Here is a 20191-nt window from a genome sequence, read left to right on the forward strand (position 1 = left end):
TTTTTTGTTTTTTTTTTTTTTGTTTGTTTTTATCGGTACCAGGGATCGAACTCACAACTGCCTGCTTGCAAGGCAGGTGCTTATGCCGCTGAGCTAAATCCCCAGCCCCTATCTTTTTTTTTTAAAATCACCAGTGCTGTGACCTGAGCAGCTCTGGAAGTTTCTGGGGTGAGGATCATGAAGGGCAGTGAGAAGGTGAAGAAATAAAGATGAGATACAGAAAGCTGGAATCAGGTGGAGCCTTCTCTCCTGAGGAAAGGAGGAAAGGAACTGCCCTCTCATTGTAGGAGCATTTATTTATACATTTAGCAACTTAATGTCACATGACACCCCATTGCCTAGTAATCTGCAACTATGGCAACCTAAAGGCCTGATGTTTTGGGTCTTTCTCTGGACAGTCTTTGTTCTTGAACCTGGCTGGCCAGCCCCTACATGTATGGCCAATTTCTAGCTTTGACAATTCCCAACACACCAGAGTCTGCTGAGGCATTTTATTTATATGTTTTATGTCCCTAGAAGAATAATCCCAGGACTTTCTCTCCTGTGTGTTTTCATTGTGCTTCCTTGTGGTCCATGATGCCAGCTGAGGTTGTCAATACAATGCAACTAAATTGACAGGATGGGAGCAGATTGTTCTGCCATTTTTCCAGGTCTTTAGCTGCACATCAAACCTAGGACTGATCATGCTGCACCGATTTAACCTGCCTGTGAGGTTCACAACAATTTTTCAGCCCTGGGATTATCAATGATTTCAAATTCAACAATGTAACTATGCTGCATCATCACAGAAACTAGATGATGACTTTAGAGCATGGCCAAATAAGGACCTGGTGTTTGCCTCTCTTTTCAGCATTGTTGATACTCTTGAGAGCATCATCTATGCACACCATTATGGCAGCATGGAAAGATGGTGGAAAGTCTCTTAAGACTAATTATATTGGAGATAGAATTCTCTGTTGACTCTTTCAATGTCTTCCCACTACACTTTATCTTTAATTGTTTCTGTGAGAAATCATCTGTTGATTTTGTTGAGGATATTTCATATGTGATGAGTCACATCTCTCTTGCTATTTTCAAGATTCTGTGTCTTGGCCCTCAACAGCTGGGTGATTAATGTCTATAGGGTTTAATTTCTTTGCATTTATTCCATTTGGAGTTTATTGAGCTTCTTGGTCATGTAAACTAATGCGTTTCAGGAAACCAAAAATCTTGTTTTTTGAGACAGGGTCTCACTATGTAGCCCAGGGTAGCCTTCTGCCTCAGCCTCCTTCATACTGGTATTACAGGTGTTCACCTTAACACCCAGCACAGCCACTAAGTCTCCAAGCACTCTGTGCTCCTTCTTTTCTTTTCCTTATGGAATTCTTGTCATGCATACAAGAGTATTCTTGACTGTATCACAGAATTCTGTCAATTTTTTTTCTTTCTGTCCCTCAGGCAATAATCTCAACTGACCAATCTTCAAGTGTGCTCAGTCTTTCTCCTGCCTCCTCAAATATGCTGTTAGGACCCTTCAGTGGAGTTTTCCTTTAGTTATTATACTTACTAACTTTAGAATTCTACTTGGTCATTTTATTATGATTTCTACATCTTTATTGATATTTCCCAACCGGTAAGAGATTTTTGTCATGTTTTCCTTTAGTTCTTTAGCCATGGTTTCCTTCTTACACATTTAAAATGCTGACTTAAAGTCTTTAGGCAGGGCTGGGATAGCTTATTAGAGTAACTGCTTAGCATGCACAAGGCCCTGGGTTTGATTCTAGCACAGAAAATAAAAATGTATTTCATAATGGGACTGTAGCTTGGTGCTAGAGCACTTGCCTAGCATGTGCAAGGTTCTAGATTTGATCTCCAGCACAACAAAATAAATACATAAGTAGTATTTATCTAATAAAGCCAATGTCTGGGCTTCCTTGGAGATACTTTCTTTTGGTTGCTTCTTTTCTCTGTGTATAAGCCATAATTTCTTGTCTCTTTGCATGTATTATAATCCTTTTGTTATTGAAACTATGAATTTTACATAATGCAATGTGGCAATACTGAAAATCAGAGTCTCCTCATTCTTTGTTTTGTTCTTTTGAGCAGGGTCTCGCTATGTAGTTTAGGCTGGACTTGAACTCACTATGAATCCAGGCTGGCCTCAAACTCATGGTAATCCTTCTGCCTTAGCCACCCACGTGCTGGGATTATAGGTGTGCACTACCATGATGAACCTTCTCCCAAATCTTGAATGTGTTGTTCCTGTTCATTGTGGTTGTATTTTTAGTGGCTTCTCTGAGTTAATTCTTTAGGATCTACATTCTTTGTTGAGTGTGGCCACTAAAGTCTCCGCCTAGTTGCTTGTGGACAGTTGATTTCCTTCAACATTTGAAACCCAGTCTTTACACAGAGGCTCTGGGTGCATTTTGAGGCATGTCACCAGCGCTCTCTCAGGCAATAGATAATTGTGTTTCAGCTCTACTATCTGCTCTGCCAAGACCAAGGCCAGCTGGAAAGGAAGCTTAGGACTATCAAAGGGCTTTTCTAAGTGTGCACATAGCACTGGGTGTGTACACAGCCCAGACATGCATCTGACTTTCCAGATACTCAGAAATATATCATAGCTTTCTCAGAGCCTCTTCAGTGAATTCATTCCACAGTTTTTCCTTTAAAAAAATTTTTTTTTGTCTTTTTCATTTTTATTGGTACCGGGGATCGAACTCACGACCGCCTGCTTGCAAGGCAGGTGCTTATGCTGCTGAGCTAAATACCCAGCCCCCCCTTTTAAAATTTTTAATGATTAATGTTTAGCCTAACTCATTCATTGTCTGGAAAAGGTTTGTTACACTGGATAGCTTCCAAATGAAGTCAAATAGAGAAGGCCTTGCATGCATGGGTTTTATAGGGAACTACTAGATTGGGTAAACACTAATGATCCTCTGGGAATAAGGTTTCAAAAAGAGGTCTGGTCCCATTCGTCATCCTCTTAGTGGATACAAAACTCCTGGTCTTCATCACTCAAGTGGATTATTACTTTTAAGGCTATTACATACCTGGATAATGGGAGATAAGACCTGACAAGTCTAAATACCACGATGTTCATTTCTTTTACTGAGATTCAGATATTATTCTTGGGGGGAAAAACACCCCAACAAAACACTTCCTAGATTGATGTAAGCCTTTGGTAAATTTCTAGAATCTGAAAGTTGACCCTGAATTTTTTTCTCCAATTTTCTCATTGCTTTTATAGAAGCTAAAAATTCTAAGGTCTTCCCTCATCCTGTCACTGAAACCATGCTTAGCCAATATATATGCACAAATCTACACCTAGGAAAAAACCCATCGAAGTTGTAAAGGTGGCTGTCTCCAATAAGTTAGGTTGGACAGTGACTTCAACTACCAAATTAGCAGAAAAACCAAATCACTTTTTCTATTTAGGATACATTTTCACACTGTCAATCTTTTTTCATCAAGCTGGGTGTGGTGGTACATGCCTGTAATCGCAGCACTTAAGAGGCTGAGGCAAGAGGATTGCTGTGAGTTCTAGGCCAGCCTGGGCTACAAAGTAGGTTCCAGGCCAGCCTGAACTTCATAGTGAAGCCCTGTCTCAAAAAGATCAAAACAAAACAAAACCAAAAAAAAAAAAAAAAAAAAAAAAAAACCAGCTTCCCATAAAGTACTCCTATAATTTGCCAGACTGGTCTTGCTAGTGAGAAGAACAGGCAGACCTAGAAAGGAGCTTCCTGGGACAGCATTGTCAGCTACACAGATCCTAGCAGGGAACCTCCTAGAAGGAGCCTGCGTTCAATTAATAATCCAGAAGGTAATATTCATAACCTAGTGTGAAAGTAGAAATGATGACACAGACTAAAATAAGGTGTCGTTGGTCCAGGGATTTAGTTCAAGCGCCTGCCTGGCAAGTGCAAGGTCATGAGTTCAATCCCCTACCAAAAAAATAGAATAAAATATGGTATCTTACATGACAAAAGAAACCCTAAAATGTGCAAAGATGTCTCAAGCAATAGGAAACACATTAACTCCCAGTAGCAAAGCAAATTCAGAGGAAGCAGAAAAGAAATACAAACAGTAGATGTTTGCAAACATTGACCCTTTAGTCTAGTCATATAAATGATTATTTTGCCAACTGCAGGAGGTCAGTACTATAAGCAATGCTGCCCAAGATGTACAGAAAAAAGGGAGAAACTTGAAGGAGAGGTGATCCTGGGGTAAAGTGACAGCTGATCTTCAGAGAAGGAAATCAAATTGCTGTTCCAACTATGTCATTAAAAAAACAAGGAATACAATGTGTTATAACAACAAAAGATCCTGTTATCTATGTGTGAGTTTACTATTGTTACAGAAAATACTGCTTATTGTCAAGCAATCAGTGCATAGCTGTAGTCACAGCTCTACAGGAAGATGAGGCAGGAGGATTTTAAGTTTAAGTCCAGCTTGGGCAATTTAGTGACTTAGTGAGACCCTGCACCAAAATAAAAAATAAAGAGCTGGGGGCCGGGTATTCAGCTCAGCAGCATAAGCGTCTGCCTGTCAAGCATGAGGTCTTGAGTTCGATCCCCAGTACCAAAAAACAAAAATAGAAATAGAAAAGTAAATAAAGAGCTGGGGACAGATCTCTGTAAAAACCCTAGGTTCAACTACCCCCCACCAGACACACACTCATAACTGTGAATGTGGAAAGGAAGCAAGCCATGCCCCTCAGTGATAGAACATGTGCTCGATATTAAAGCCCCAGGCTCTGAGTTCAATCTGCAGCACCAAGAAAAAGAAAGAAGAGAGAGAGAGAGAGAGAGAGAGAGAGAGAGAGAGAGAGAGAGAGAGAGAAAAGGAGGACAGAGGGAAAGGAATACAGAAAGAAAAAAGAAAGAAAGAGGTAAAAAGAAAACCTACAGAATGGAAAAAAATATTTACAAATCATGTATTGGATAAGAGTCTAGTATCCAGAATATTAAAAACCAACCACAATTTAACAACAAAACAGTCAATCTAAAAATAGTCAAAGAACACAGTGTATAAATGTATTGAAACATTACATCACCCCATAAGCATACATATTTTTTATGTGTCAGTTTAAAAACATGCTTCACTGGTTATGTACTTGGTATACAGGGGGCTGAGAGAGGAGGACTGCAAGCTTGGGCCCAGCCTGGACAGTCTACAGAAACCCCATCTCAAAATAGGGGTACATTATCATTTTAAACACTCTAGTAATAGATACAGTAAATGAAAATAGATTGCATGTTTAACTCAAAAGATTAAAAATAATTGTAAACTTAATTTAACAAAGTTGAACATTAATAACCCTAAAAGCATAAAAACAGAATCTAAAATTGATCAATTCAGACAAGATCTGCTCTTTTAGGAACTAACTAGAAATTTCAAGAATAACACGATCTGCTCACAGGGCAGCACCCTATGGTCTGATTGCCCTCTCACTAGGCTCCTGTTACAGAGGCCTCACCTCTTCTCACTGTCACCACACTTGGGGCCAAACCACATCCACCGTAGCCGTGGTCAGCAGAGCTGAGCACACACTTGCCTGGAACTTCACGCCTCCAGACTCCTGGTCCAGGGCAGGTGCACCTGTGTCGGGTGACTGGCACTGAGGGGCCTGGTTCAGGGTGGAATGGCCATAGACTAAAACCGATCAATTCAAAAGATATTTTTAAGTTGATGAATAAAATGTAAATTAAGAATGAACAAATATACAACATTAATAGTAAAAAGGGAACAGGAGCTATGCAAGGTGGTGTGTCTATAGTTTCAGATACTGGGAGTCTAAGACAAGAGTTTAAGGCCAGCCTGGACAACACAGCAGGACTGTATCTCAAAATTAATTCATTAGGGGCTGGGGATTTAGCTCAGCGGCATAAGCGCCTGCCTTGCAAGCAGGCAGTTGTGAGTTCGATCCCTGGTACCGATAAAAAGGAAAAAGACAAAAAAAAATTATAATAAAAAAAAAAAAAACAGATCAATGTTTTTGTGTTTTACTATGCATTATATTATATATGTTATATGCTATATATTATCCCTAAATTAATCTATAAATTCAATGCAACCCTAATGAAACACCCCATCTTGATGTTTAATTGATAAAAATAATCATAACATTCACAGAATAATACCATAGGATAATAGTCAAGAAACTCCAGGGAGGAAAAGCATGTAAAGAAGATGCTAGGTCTCTCGGACACTAAAATGTACCTATCACCAGCTCCAGTGCAGAAATTCAGGCTAGAGGGACAGACAGACAGACATATGCAAACACGTGAGGTCTGTTTCCAGACCCACCCCACTCACATGATGGTGGGTGAAGGGACAGTGCGTGTCCATTGACTCCCTGGGTCGCGGGGTCCATAGTAGAGCTAAGACACCGGGCCCCTCAGTGCCAGTCACCCGACACAGGTGCACCTGCCCTGGACCAGGAGTCTGGAGGCGTGAAGTTCCAGGCAAGTGTGTGCTCAGCTCTGCTGACCACGGCTATGGTGGATGTGGTTTGGCCCCAAGTGTGGTGACAGTGAGAAGAGGTGAGGTCTCTGTGACAGGAGCCTAGTGAGAGGGCAATCAGACCATAGGGTGCTACCCTGCGAGGGGATCATGTTATTCTTGAAGACTCCAGTTAGTTCCTAAAAGAGCAAGATATGATGCTGAGAGCAAGCCTCGGGGGATGAAGATACAGCTCAACGACACAGCGCTTACCTGGCAAGCGCAAGGTCCTGAGTTCAATTCCTGGTACCAAAACAAACAAGAGCAAACCTGAGGCCTGAGTCTTGTCCCTGTCTTGCCATATGACATCCCCGTTCTAATGCCATCCACCATGCTGTAACCAGAAGGCCCTCAGCAGAGGCCACGCTTACTGATTTAACTAGCCTTTTGGGGCTGACTAGGAGGAGCCTGCTGGACATTGCAAATGTACATGTTGATCAGAGTATTAGTCATTTTGGTGGACACAAATATAAAGTGCATCCATGCAAGGTGCACACACCATGCTCTCTGCAAGTCATGCCTTAATGAAAGTAAGAGATTAAACAGGACATCTATAATTTATAGTAAGCAAAAGTTATAAATAAGCATTCTCCAAGAGAAGAAACCATAAGTGATAAATAAGAATGTGAAAAGATGCTCAACTTCACCAATAATGAAGGAAACACCAAGTAAGAACACAAAAGCTGCATTGAGTGTGGTGGCACATGCTTGTGATCCCACCTACTTGGGAGGCTGAGACAGCGGACTGCACCTTTGAGGTCACCCTGGGCCACCTAGTGAGACCTTGCCTCAAAATAAAATGGGCTGGGGATATAGTTTAGGGCAGCCTGGTTTTGATCCCTAGTACTACAGGGAGAAAAGTAAAGTTGGGTATAAATGACAAGTCCTAGAAGTCCACACATAGAATGATACCATTTTGGGTTTTTTTTTTTTTTTTTGTCTTTTTCCTTTTTATCGGTACCGGGGATCAAACTCACGACTGCTTGCTTGCAAGGCAGGCGCTTATGCCGCTGAGCTAAATCCCCAGCCCCCAATGATACCATTTTTATAACACTCCAGATACATCAAACTGAGCTATATGCTGTTCAGAGATATCTACATTCATAGGGAAAAAAATCTATGAAAAGCAAAGGAAACACACAAATCAGGCTGGCAGGCACTTGCAAAGAGGTAGTCAGGTCATTCTTGGCTGGATAGTTCACGTACAGACATTCCTTAGGCAGGAAGATGGTAGGTAGTACTGTACTTTGTGTGTCGTCACACGTTACAGTAAAAAAGATAATACAGGGAATAATTAAGTACCTCAAAGCTTTCTCATTTGGAGACAGGAAAATAAAGAGGAAAGACCGTGGCCAGGTGTTGGTTACTAGGGTACATACAAGTATCTGACATGGCCTAGTTCAATTCCTGTTCACCCCAAGATGAAAGGCCTAGGGGCTAGAGATTTAGCTCAGCGGCATAAGCACCTGCCTTGCAAGCAGGCAGTTGTGAGTTCAATCCCTGGTACCAATAAAAAAGTAAAAAGACCAAAGAAAGGGGGGGGGGACGGGGTAAAAAAAAAAAAAAAGGAAAAAGACCAAAAAAAAAAAAAAGATGAAAGGCCTCCTGCTATGGTTTGTGTCTTATTTCCTCCCAAAAGCTCATGCAGTCATGTTAGAGGGCTTCTAGAGTTTGTGACTGACTCATGGTCCAATATTGGGACTATGGGTGTGAGTACTACACCTACCCCGGGCTGGGTAGCCTCCATACAACCTAAGGGACAGAAATTCTTCTCTCATGCTCCTCTCCTCCCTGTTTTCTTGTTGCTTTTTCTGTCTTCTGCCACCATGAACAGTTGCCCCTCTGCCACCCCACCCTGCCTTGGAGCCAGCTGATTATGGACTGAAACCTCCACAAACTGTGAGCTAGACCTTTCCTTAATTTTGTGCATTGGTATTTTGTCTCAGCAAGAGAAAACCAATGCAAGCTCCAAGGGGTAAAAAAGGAATGGTAAGATCTCCAGTGCTGCCACTGCCGCCCTCATCCCATTTGTGCCCCTCACCCTCCATGTGCTTTCCTTGTCTCCTCACTGACACTGCACTTCGTGGTGTTGTGTGCCCCCTCCCCAGCCCAGAGACAGAGGAAAAGTCAGGTGCAGCCTCCTGCCTTAGCCAAGACTCTGACCCTCTAAGGCCGTACCCCTGGCAGGGGTCTTGAAGCCACTGCCCCATTTCAGCCCACAAATAAGGAAGTGGCATCTGCAGAGCCCTGGGTCACACAGGGTGTCTTCAGGAAAGCTGTGGGAGGAATCCATGGTTCTCTTGTCTCAGTATTTTAATACTGGGCATGGGGTGGGGGGGTGATTAATGAGACTCTAGGGATCTCTGTAGCCCAGCCAGATGCTGGAGGTCCCAGGGGCCAGGTGACTCCAAAGCAAGAGGGGAGGGTGGTATATGTGAGGCGTTGGAGTGTGCCAAATTCTCACCTCTCCCTGCATCTTCCAGAGGGATAGGTTAGAGTGAATGAATAAGAGGCTGCCCCAAATGAATAGGTGGCTGTCCCCAAACAGGATCAACAGAACCCTTCTGCCCAACACACACGCACACACAGAGCTGTAGAGGGGCCAGTCCCTGTGCACCCTGAGGACACACACTCCAGCAGCTGCCTTGTCATCTCCCTTCCAGGTTGGTTCCTTGCCAGCCTTACCCAGCAGGAAAGGCCCCAGGGTCCAGGGCACCCAGCGTCCTAACTAGCCCCTGGAGGGCAGTAAGAACAACATGGGGTGGGGAGATGCTGCCCTCTAGAGTGCTGACAGCCCTCTGGGCCTGACACAGACGGGAGGCACAGACGGGAAGGCATCAGGGTGTATTGAAAGGGGTCTCCACTGAAGGAGGAAGGGCTGCAGGGGCAGGAAAACCAGCAGAGACAACAGCATGGCCTCACACGCCAGCCTGGAGGGGTGGGGTAGCTTTCTTCACCCTCTATTGCAAAGTAGGGAGAGGATCCCAGCCCCCACCTAGTACCCATTTACTCCTTCGCCCAACAGTCAGCCTGATTAGCAACAACAGGGACCTGGTTCTGCACTGGACCCAGACTAGATGAAGCAGCCCTGGGCTCAGGGACCCACAATAGGTGGACAGAGTCATTTAAAATCAGCTGTGAGTCAGGTTCACTGGCATTCATAATCCCAGCTACTGGGGAGGCTCAAGTAGATGGGCCAGTTGAACCCAGGAATTAAGACCAGTCTAGGTGACATAACAACATAGAGATTCCTGTGGTTCAAACCAACAAAACACGTTGTGAAGGGTCCTGAGGGGGACCGGCTTGATTCACCTGGTGGGGAATGGGGTGGTCAAGGAAGATAAGCTAAAACTGCCAGGCAAATGTGGGGTTGGGAGGGCTGTACAAGGACTGGGGTCAATGAGTTAGAAGAGGTTGAGAGGAGATGGCCCTAGTATGGAGAGAGATGGGCTGGGACCTGTTGGGCCTCTGTGAGGGCTGGATCATTCCTGACAGAAAAGGAAACCCTCAACATTGGGGGAGGAGGCATGGAGTTGGAGACGCCATGTGAGGACTGAGTCAGTGAGGAGTCCTGAGGGGTCCACGACCACACTCAGCCTTCTGACCATGAGAAGGGCAGTAGCTTCCACTAGATGTGAAGTCCGCTGCTGATGGGTCTTGGGGTACCTGGACATCTGTAGCCACTGTTCCATATTCCATCAGCTTTGCCTAAATATCAGCCGAAGTCTCAAATAGGTACTCACCAACAACAGAATCCCTGCAGGCAAGCCTGGTTACCCCTGTGCCTGCTGGCATTGATCCTCCAGGGTCTCCTAGAATTCTGGCCAATCTGGGCCCAGCCCTGTTGGGGTTCTCCCGGCCTCCTCCCTTGTTGGATCCCCTGAGGTCTTGGTCGTTCCCACAGGCGTCCCTGGGGCCCTCTCCGCGGCATGTCGCTTGGAGCCCAGTGGTCGCTAGGTTGCAGGCTGGGGCTCCAGGAAAGTCTGGCGCTCGTGGCAGTGGTGGCAGTGGTGCCAGCTGCAGCACAGATGGCGGCAGAGCCCGGGCGTTCGTGGACTCAGGCTCGGAGCGCGTATGGAGCTACTGAGGCGCTGCGGCGTGGCGCGGGACGCCGGCGGGACCCGGGATCGCAGCCCAACGGGCCAGTCCCCGAAGAAGTCCGCGCCCCAGGGCGCCTGGCTCGCCTTCGGGGCCAGCTCCGCGCCGAGGTGGCCGCGAGGGCAGAGGTGCCAAGACTGCTGAGGGTGGTGGAGCGCGCAGGGGCCGGAGCCGGTGCGGCAGTGACCAGCGACAGGAGCGACGCGCGCAGCGGCGGCTCTGTGTGCTCCGTGTGCGGGGAGCCGCGCAGCGGTGCCACTTACCCGGCGGGCGTCCTGGAAGTGAGCGAGCGGCGGCTGCAGGAGGGCCTCGCGGCCGTTCGCGCCGAGCTGGGCGCGGGATTAGAGGCGCTGCGCGCTGAGCTGCGCGCCGAGCTGGACGCCCTCCGCGCGCTGCTCCCACCGCCCCTTCCGTCGCCACCGCCCGCCCGCCGCGAGCCCCGTGCTGTCCCCCGCGTCGCGCCCCGAGGTCCAGCTCTGTTGCGGGCGCTTGGCGCTGTGAACGCCTTGGTCGTACCTTCGAGGCCCGACGCAGACGTCCCAGATGGCCCTACAGAAGGCGGTGCGAACCGAGCCTCAGTCCGGAAGAACCACAAGAAAACCCCCCTGCCACTCGGGGCCCCGCAAGGAGATTGAGAACAGCCACACCGAAGGTAGCTCAGGATGAGGTACGAGAAAAGTCACCGCTAGCCTGAGGGGTTTTGGTGTACCTGATATGGGGCAAATGGAAAGATGTACCCTTCACATGGTTCGAAGCAAGAAGAGTCCCAGATACTGCTAGCTAGTGCTCTGTATTTGGAGGGTGGGAAGCAGAGCTGGGACTGTCCAGGATCAGTCTGCACAGGGAGGATGGCTCTGCACTTGTGACCAGCGCTAGACTTTCAACCGGCTGTAAAGGTTGCACAGCGCCCATTGGTCTTAAGAGTGGGTAAGGATCTGGGCCAGGGATGTCAGCCTCCAGGAAAGCAGCCTGCAGAACCCACAGGTCTGCAGCACGACTTCCCTGCCTCTAGGGAGGTGAATGCAGATTCATTTTTTTTTTCTTTGTCTTTTTTTCATTTTTATCGGTACCGGGGATCGAACTCACGACTGCCTGCTTGAAGGCAGGTACTTATGCCGCTGAGCTAAATTCCCAGCCCCTCAGATTCATTTTCTTTAAGAATGCTAGGGGAAGACAAGCCGTCTGCACACTGCAATAAGGTCACCCACACACTATGCAACAGACTCCGGGGACACATGAGTGGCTGACACTGGGACCTGGGCACAGTATCAGTGAGGACAGTGCCACATCAATATACAATCACATTCCCCACATGGGTCACTTAGGCAGCAGCCTGACTCTGACCAGCTTCACTCACATGAGTCTCTTCCAGTGTCCCTTGGATCAGTTTGTTTTGAACAGTGACACAAAGGACACTTAGGCTTTCACTTAGCCTCCACTACAGACTCTGGCATACAGCACCTCTCTAGAAATTGCTACTCTGCAATTAGACTGTACAGTGTAACTTCCCAGCTTAACTTCCACCAGCGTGTGACTTCACCATGGCCAGTTGTCCCTTCACTAGTTGTCTGTGTCACCTGTACCCAACAACCCAGCCCAGTCTGCAGCAGAGACTGGAACCAACAACTTCTCACCCCTTGAACAGGGGACACTTCAGCTGGAGTGAATAGTGTCCTAGGTTTTAAATAAAATGTGTAATTGTGGGCTACAGGTAACATTTTTAAGATATGCAAGCTTTCTCCTTCCATCTGACCAGGGGTTCAGATATTATATGTAGTAGACTCCAAGAGGGGTCTGGGGTTCTGGAAGAGGATCCTGAGACTATGGTGGTATAGCAGAGAGTTGTTTGGACAGGCACTTGAAGTGGAAGACAGCTCAGCCTAGGCCCCATTCCACCCCCCAGCCACATTAGCCCAAGATTACTCTGTGCATATTTTATTTTATTTTTTATTATTTTATTTTATACAGGCTCTTGCTATGTAGTTCAGACTGGCCTTGAGCTCACTGTGATCCTTCTGCCTCTGCCTCCTAAGTGCTGGAATCACAGGCATGCTGATTGTTTATTATGAGAGAAAAGTACACCTAAGTCCCTGCCAAAGCTACATGCAAAGCCCCAGACCTAGTAGAGTCTGGTGTGCACCAGCTAGGGTGAGGGTGAGGGGTGAGGCCGAAGCACGGATCATGGTTCCAGGGGAGGCAAAGATCCTGCGCCCTTCCAGAGGCTGCTGAGGGCGAAAATTATCAATGAGGAGCCTGAACCTGGCACAAGGTAAGGTCTGGAACTGAGCCACCTGAGAAGGCAAAGATGAGTCAAAATGGGAAGGGTAGGGAAAAGCTAAAATTTTGGGAGACAGGGTAGCCTGGTCCAGGGGCAGAGGTCCCACCTGCACATGCCCAATGGGTATTGCACCCTCAAAGATGGTCCAGAGCACTGTGACCACCTGGTGTGGTCAGTGACCCTGAGTATCGATAGTAATGCAAGAGCCCCGAGGAGCCAGGCAGCAGAGAGGCCAGTGGAAGGTAGATGTCAGATTCACCAAGACCCCTGGTGAAGGGGGAGAGAGATTGGAATCCACATCCTTGTGCCCTCAGCTTAGCTGCAGTCCCACTGCTCCTCACCAGGTAAAGACACATTCTTCAAGACTGACACAATAGCAGAGAAGTTGGAATTGTCTTGGTCCTGCTCCTGGGGAATGTAAGTCCAGTGAGGAGGAATCTTGAGTTGGGAGTCTCGGAAGGTAGCAACTCTGGGAATAGGGGACAGATTCCTGTGGAAAGCTCCCAGGAGTGGTAGGGACCTGGGAGATGGCTTTAGGGATGGCCACCCTTACTAAACCCCAAGATCCAGTACTTCCCAATGGTTTCATTCTCCCCCCAAAATCCTTCAAATTTGTAGGAGCCCAAACCACACCTCACTACCCCATAGATTCCAAAGGCTCATTCCGCCCCCTTCACACATCATAGGATCCCCTTTCTAGAAGTCACAGGGATCACTCAGCCCCTCTCACCGCCAGCAGCACAGCGAGCACTGCAAGGCTATCAGGGTGACATCGTGTCTCCTTCATGCTCTAGTACTTTGTGCTCATGTGGACCACATGCATCTGGGGAGGTACAGACATCAGGAGGTGCCTGCTGCTCTATCCCCACACTCCCACATTCATGGTGCCCTCCCCCGCCCCCCCCCCACGGGCTGGAGCCCACCTCCATGGAGCTCTGCTGCCATCCAGGCTGTGCTCAGAGCCTCTGCATCCTGGGCTCCCCCAGTGGAAGTGCAACTGCAGTGCTCGGTAGGCAGGTGATGGCAACCCAGCCCCCCAGATCTTCAGGTGGCTCTGTGGACAAGTGTCCACATGCAGTAACACTGGGGGGTGAGGGGATACATGACAGTCCCCCACCCCTGCAAATGCACCACAGCCAGCACAGCAGGGAGAGCGCAGCCCTCCTGTGGTGGTCTGGCCCCAGCTGTGTGTGTGGTTGTGGCTATTCTCTAGCCTCCCTGATCCTGGGGACATCCTGACTTCTGGGTATGTTTTGACTTTTTGTCCTGCCACAAGGGCCACAGCTGGTTACTATTTGTAAGGAGGGTCCTGACTCCTATGGATGGCATCTTGGCCACTGTGTGTGGTTCTTCTATTTTGTGGCAATTTTGACTCCTATTAAGTGGGGCAAGATGGGGGACTCCCATTCTTGTATATAGCTTATTAGCCCATCTGTGGGTGTTGTTTTTGTAGGGCTGGAGGTAGAACGCAGGGCCTTATGCATTCTCAGCAAGTGCTATAGCACTGAGCTATGCCCCCAGCCCTGTGAGCAATTCTTGACCTTCATGTGGTATTTCAGCTGTGTGTGTGTGTGTGTGTGTGAGAGAGAGAGAGAGAGAGAGAGAGAGAGAGAGAGAGAGAGAGAGAGAGAGGGAAAGGGAGAGAGAGAGAGAGAGAGAGAGAGAGAGAGAGAGAGAGAGAGTCCTGATGCCTGTGTGCCTATAGGAATTCTCATCCCTTTTGTGGAGTTCCTGCCTTCATCTGTGAAGAGTCTGACCCTAGGGTGCTGACCTGTATGGCCATCATTCTAGAGGGTTCATGGGCCTGGAGGTGCTGAATCATAGCCTTAAAAGATGAAGGGCCCAAGAGTGGAGTCCAGCTGGACCAGGCAGAAGTCAATGTTGATGGGGGACTGGGTGGGGCCCCCACAGGCAGGTGATAGCTCCTTCCAGTGAGTGGGTCCTGAGGGAACAAAGTCTGGGGTCTCTAAGGAAGGGGTCAAGAAAGCATCTTAGGGGTACACAGAGGACCCCACACACCAGGGAATAGCCTAGCCTCAGGAAACTACTTCTTCCCTCCACACACTTGAACAGGCCACAGGCTCCATGCCTTGCTCTTAGCACCTGACCTAGCCACCAAGTCTGGGGCAGGCTGCCCTACAGGGAGAGCAAGTGGAAACCCAAGTGGAGAACTCCACCCATGCAAGCATTAACAGGCCCACAGACCCAGATAGGAGCAGGACCCCAGCAGCCCCGGATACAGATTCAGGACAGTCACAGCCATGCTGTCTGGTCCCCAGAAAGTCACTTGGGCACAAGAACATAGGAGCCTGCAGTGTGCAGTCTGCCTCTTGGCCATGTTTGCACCCCTCCGGTGGCTCCAGAATGGGCCAGTCCCACACAGCCCCAACTGACACAGTGTCCTCTCCACACATTGGGTCCTGGGAGTCATAGCACCAGGCACCTGCAGACAGTGGGCAGGGACTGAAGTGAGACCAACATTTTCCAAGCCCCAACTGAGCAGCATCCACGAATGGGGAGTGTGGCTTAGGCCAGAAGAAGCCAGTGTAGAGCCTGCTCATCTTTCACCCCAACCACAGTATCTCCTCCTTCCAGACTCCCACCTTCTACCAGTGGCCTGACCGTAGTGGTGGTGGAAATCGGAAACCAGGGGAATTGGGTCAAGAACAGAAAGGTAGAGTCCTAGCACTCACCCTCCAAGTCCGCCTGCACCACCAGTTGCATCACAAAGAGGAGCATGCAGCCCAGGGTCCTCATGGCACAGCCACAGCTTCCACTTTGGAGAACTAGGAAGCGGTTGAAGAGATAGGAGTGAGGCTGCTATATATTTATTAGTAGGATGGGCTGGGGGCGTGGCCAAGCCCTCCAGTCTTGGACCAGGTCACCTCCGAGTGGTCTAGAGGAGGGGGCGGTGCTAGGACGAGGCGCCAAAAGGACAGGCCCCAACCCACCAGTCTCCGCCCTTAGTCCCAGGGTTGCGGCTGTGTACAGCATCTTGCATTAATGGGGGAGCGGGGGGAGGCCCTTGCCCTATTATGCCCATTTACAGTACAGGAAATGGAGTCTGGGGACCAGAAAAAAACATGCCAAATCCACCATCAGGGGATAAGAGCACAAACATCTTGGAATCCCAGTGCCACTGACTTGGAGGGCATGATTTAAGGGGCGTGGGAAGATATCTTTTGCCCCACTACCAGTGTAGGATTACCTTTCCTGACCCCAAAACACTATTTCCTGACACCAGTGCTCCCGGAGAGGTTGCTGCCCTCCCTGTCGGCCGTGCCCAGCTCTGGTGGAGATTCGGGGGTAATACAGTTGCTTCTAGGAAGCAGGCGGGAGATGCTCAGCTCCCAGAACACAAGGGTGCGGTATGAGGTACGTTCAGGATGCCTGTCAGCCGCCCCAGGTTCTTCCCACTTTAGGGGGCCAGGAGCTGTGCACAGTGCTAATGGAGACCCGGGGCCCCACAGGCTGTTGGGGAGTTAAGCTAGAAAACTCTTGGGCGTTGTCAGAGAGCCCTCGAGTCCCTGAATAATGAGCTTGGAATTTATTGCATAGACAACTGTAGAACAAAAGAGGCAGTAGTGCTTGGGGTCCATCCCTGGTTTCTCCGGATGGTCCAACTCAAATTACTCTCATCCAAGTGGTTTCAGGAACGTCATCAGCTACACCACCACTCCTCACCCCCTACCCCTCACACAATTCCTCCACCCACGCAGGCTGGGGCACTGTCATTGTTGGGAGTCTAGTTACTACCTGTCAAGCCACACCAGCCCCTGCTCCAGTACTTACATCTTCAGCCTGCACATGAAAAGGCACCAGTCAATTTTACAGATGAGAACAGTCCCCCAGAGAGCTCGGCCCCTTACATTCAATTCATACTCACGAGGTGGAAGCAAGTTCCAACCCAGCCCTCTCTGGTTATGTGAGGTAGTGATCCTCCTTCCTTCTGAGAGCTAGAGATTATCTAGCTGGGCTTCAGGACAGGTCTCAAGAAACCCGAGGGGCCAGAACTGCTTTAGGTGGACTGCAAGAGCCCAAGTTCCAGGCCCTCCCTTGTGGCTGCCTCACCCCAGCTCTCCATTAGGGCAGCCAGCTTGCCACACAGGTAGAAGGTGGCTCTACAGTTGACACGCATGCCATACAAGCTGCCATCATGCTCCGAGGTAGCAGCCAATGTGCAATGCAGTAGGCTTTAAGTGCCACGGGATGGCAACCCCTTGCTGCACAGCTCCGCTCCCTCTGGTCCTCTGCCATGGAGCACTGGGGCCTGGGAGCCACCTTAAGGGCTGTCCTGTGGGAAGGCAGGTGTGCCAGCCATTCCCACCTGAACCTGTGGCAGGGGTGGGATGGGGTGGAGGGAGGCACCAAGAACTGACCATGTCTCTTCCAGAACACAAGTTTATTTGGCATTTGGATGAAATGATTCTCACAGCATCTTAAGAAAAGGATTAGTGCCAACCAGACGAAAAGTACACCCAAACTAAAACCCTTAGTGAAAGGAAAAGTAAAAACAGGCATTGAGACAATGTACAGTATCAAATTCCACCTCCACAAGGCAGGTCACCTGGCCTCAGAGTGCCAAGGCAGCCCTGGGGGAGGAGTTCCTCCCAGGAGCTAGACGGTCCCTTTGGGTCCTAGAATGTGGGGTGAGCAGGGGCACATCTCCCATAGGAACACATCTCAGCAACACCAGCTTCAAGACTCCTCTTTATAAGACCTCAGAGGACAACCAGATCGCACGGAGGTGGCAGAGGACAGGTAAGAACAGATGGGAAGATCCCAGCTCTCACCTCCCTGGCAGCTGCCTCCAGCACAGCACAGCTCCTGGAGCCACAGCAGGTGGGGGTCTGAGCAGCCTGCACACAGGCCTTCTGCCAGCCTCACAATGGCAATGGGCTGGGCATCTGGTGCCAGACCTCGATATTCTAATGTTTTTCCAGCTGAAAAGACCCACTGGCAACCCCGAGTGAATATTCTTACCAGTCCTGAAGCAAGCACACCACTACAGTCCCTACAACCCACTTTGGGTCACTCTCTTCCTTACTGCCCCCCTAACCTGCTGAGTTAACAGTCCTTAGGTCCCCAGAACAAGCTCCTCAGCCCCCCACACACTGTGCCAAATGCCCTGCCTGAGGCCTGGGAAGGCCCTTTCAGTTGCTGGAGGGGAGTCCCTGTGGGTCTTTGCTGGAGTGGTCCTGAAAACCCTCATGGGTCTTCCACAACCAGCACAGAGGCTGGATTTGTCTTCTGGTGGATATGAGGGCCTTGTGACCATAATGTCCTAAGCAGCAGCCCTTTGGTAAGGGAAGCATCAACTACAGCATGTGGCTCCTGTGGGCCGAGCCCAGGGACAGGCTTTTTAATGACAAAAACATACCTCCAGTCAACTCTTGGTCATTAGTTCTTGGCTGAGCAACAAGATCCTTTTACAAAGAGCCTATAACTGGGTTGAGCTCTGCAGAACCAAATGTGTCAATGACTCCTCCCCATTGATTTTCCTTAGTGGGGTAAGGCTCTTCCATGCAAGGACTATGGGCTAAGGGCAGGCTCTTAGGCACTGTTCATCCTCGCACAGCCCATGACCAAGAAATGTCAGACCTGGGGCAGCAGAGCCCCACCCCACTCTGAGTTCCTATGAAACTGCAAACATTTGGCCACATACAGATATGCACAGACAGACAGACACAGACACACACAAACACATATACAAAGGTCTAGACAGACAGATACACACACACACACACACACACACACACACACACACACACACACGATCCAGACATTCAACATAGAAAAGATATGGATGTGCTAAAAATCGCACAGAACCCGCTTCATCTCCAAACCTCAGAAATGGTAAAGGCCCGTGTCAGGAGACAAGACCACTGTCCCTGTCAGGCCTCAGGGACCCTCAAGCAAAAGGCTCCCAAGCACCCAAGGCTACTGAGGGAAGGAAGCGTGCATGCAGCCACCAGGTACTGGGCTCTAGTGGTGGCAGTGGTGCAAGAAGTGAACTTCAGGAGACGAACACAGCCTGGGATGTTCGGTTCAACCACCCCTCTCCTGAAGGAAACAACCCTTTATGGCACAAAGGTGGGATGGGGCACCAGACCCAGGGGCCATTCAATAGGAGGTGGGGAAAGGTACCAGTTTAGTCCCACATTTCAGTGGAGGTCCAGAGCCTACAAGTGGGAGAGCCATGTACAACTATGTTGGGAGAGATGGGAGGGCTGGGCTCTGTGAAAGATAAAAGTTTTCAACCTTTTCAGGGCCTTAGTCTTTGACATTCACAGTTGGACCTGGAGTGCCCACTCCCATAACAGCCAATGCAGCACATCCAAGGCTGTCTCCCTGGGAGCATACCCACTGCCTCAACAGTGCTGCCTGTGCACAGGTGGCACCAGCCTCTCGCCCCGGCTTTCTGTTCCCATAGTGATTGCTTTTCCCTCCTCCTGAAACTGTGTGGTGTGGACACATACCATCATTCTTCTGCCATTTAAAAAAAGACACTGACCCAAAGCTACACATGTCTGTGAAGCCCTCAAGGAAACTTGGTGCGGGTGTTTGCCCCTTGGTGAGAGGCAGCTGCGGTCTCTATATACACGCACACCAGCTGGTGGGTGTGCAGCAGTGGAGCAGGGTCCAGGTTGCAGCTGGGCCCCTTCAAGTGTCCCACAGGGACTAGTGTCTTCTCGACAGCAAACAGGTACTCTCAGCCCAATGGAGTGATGGGCTGGGCGGTCTATACCACAGTATTCAGGGAGCCACGACTGGGGCGGCCACCTCCTGGTGGTGCCTCTGCGGCTGGGATGTTCCCACTCTGGGTAGGATCAGGGGGCACAAGCAGGACACTGCTGCTGTCTGCAGAGTCTTCCAGGTCTGCCAGGGAGGCCCCTGAAGTGGGCAGAGGCTGTTCCAGGCACTGAGGCAATGCACCTTCACTGCAACCATCCCCAGGGTTTGGTGGGCTAGCCTCTGCAGGATCAAAGGCATCGTCATCTGCAGAAGAAAGGGTGTCAGAGGGTGAGTGAGAGTCTGGCACAGAGAATGCAGCAGGGCTGGATGGGCTGGGGGACAATTCTGCCTAAATACTCCTACCACTTTTGCGTGGTAAGCATGGCCCAGTGGCCCATCCTGGACCTCAGATTCTGGGGAGGGGCTCTCTCTTTATTATATACAGCACCCACCGTGGTCTGCTTCTTTCCAGGTTGGTATCTGGTTTGTGCTAGGTGAGGGCATGTCTGAACAAAGCAGACGAGGCTCTGTTCAGCCACTGTGAAGTAAAAAGGCAAGATGCAGCAACAGTGACCAGAACAGAGGCCAAAGGGAAAC

At 49.3% G+C, this 20191-nt stretch overlaps 2 protein-coding genes and 2 pseudogenes across 8 annotated transcripts in view; 1 reads left to right on the forward strand and 3 right to left on the reverse strand.

Annotated features, from left to right (window-relative positions):
• Positions 1-142: 142 nt before the first annotated feature.
• Positions 143-890, reverse strand: LOC100734393 (small ribosomal subunit protein uS8-like; annotated as a pseudogene).
• A 9530-nt stretch (positions 891-10420) lies between these two features.
• LOC134470819 (protein FAM246A-like) lies at positions 10421-11216 on the forward strand. Its single transcript, XM_063227079.1, has one exon. The coding sequence runs from the start codon at positions 10512-10514 to the stop codon at positions 11214-11216; it is 705 nt and encodes a 234-aa protein (XP_063083149.1). The 5' UTR covers positions 10421-10511.
• A 685-nt stretch (positions 11217-11901) lies between these two features.
• LOC100734672 (carbonic anhydrase 15-like) lies at positions 11902-15616 on the reverse strand (annotated as a pseudogene).
• A 1630-nt stretch (positions 15617-17246) lies between these two features.
• Positions 17247-20191, reverse strand: part of Dgcr2 (DiGeorge syndrome critical region gene 2) — a 58712-nt gene continuing 55767 nt past the window's right edge. For all 7 annotated transcript variants that reach the window (XM_063226096.1, XM_003478370.5, XM_003478369.5 and 4 more), the window contains one exon: positions 17247-19858. In XM_063226096.1, the coding sequence (XP_063082166.1) occupies positions 19602-19858 (257 nt within the window). In that variant the 3' untranslated portion in view covers positions 17247-19601. The remainder of the gene's footprint in view (positions 19859-20191) is intronic.

The sequence above is a fragment of the Cavia porcellus genome, unplaced genomic scaffold (genome assembly GCF_034190915.1).
Source record: "Cavia porcellus strain 051 isolate PalLab524CR breed Dunkin Hartley unplaced genomic scaffold, mCavPor4.1 scaffold_16, whole genome shotgun sequence".
Classification (NCBI taxonomy): Eukaryota; Metazoa; Chordata; class Mammalia; order Rodentia; family Caviidae; genus Cavia; species Cavia porcellus.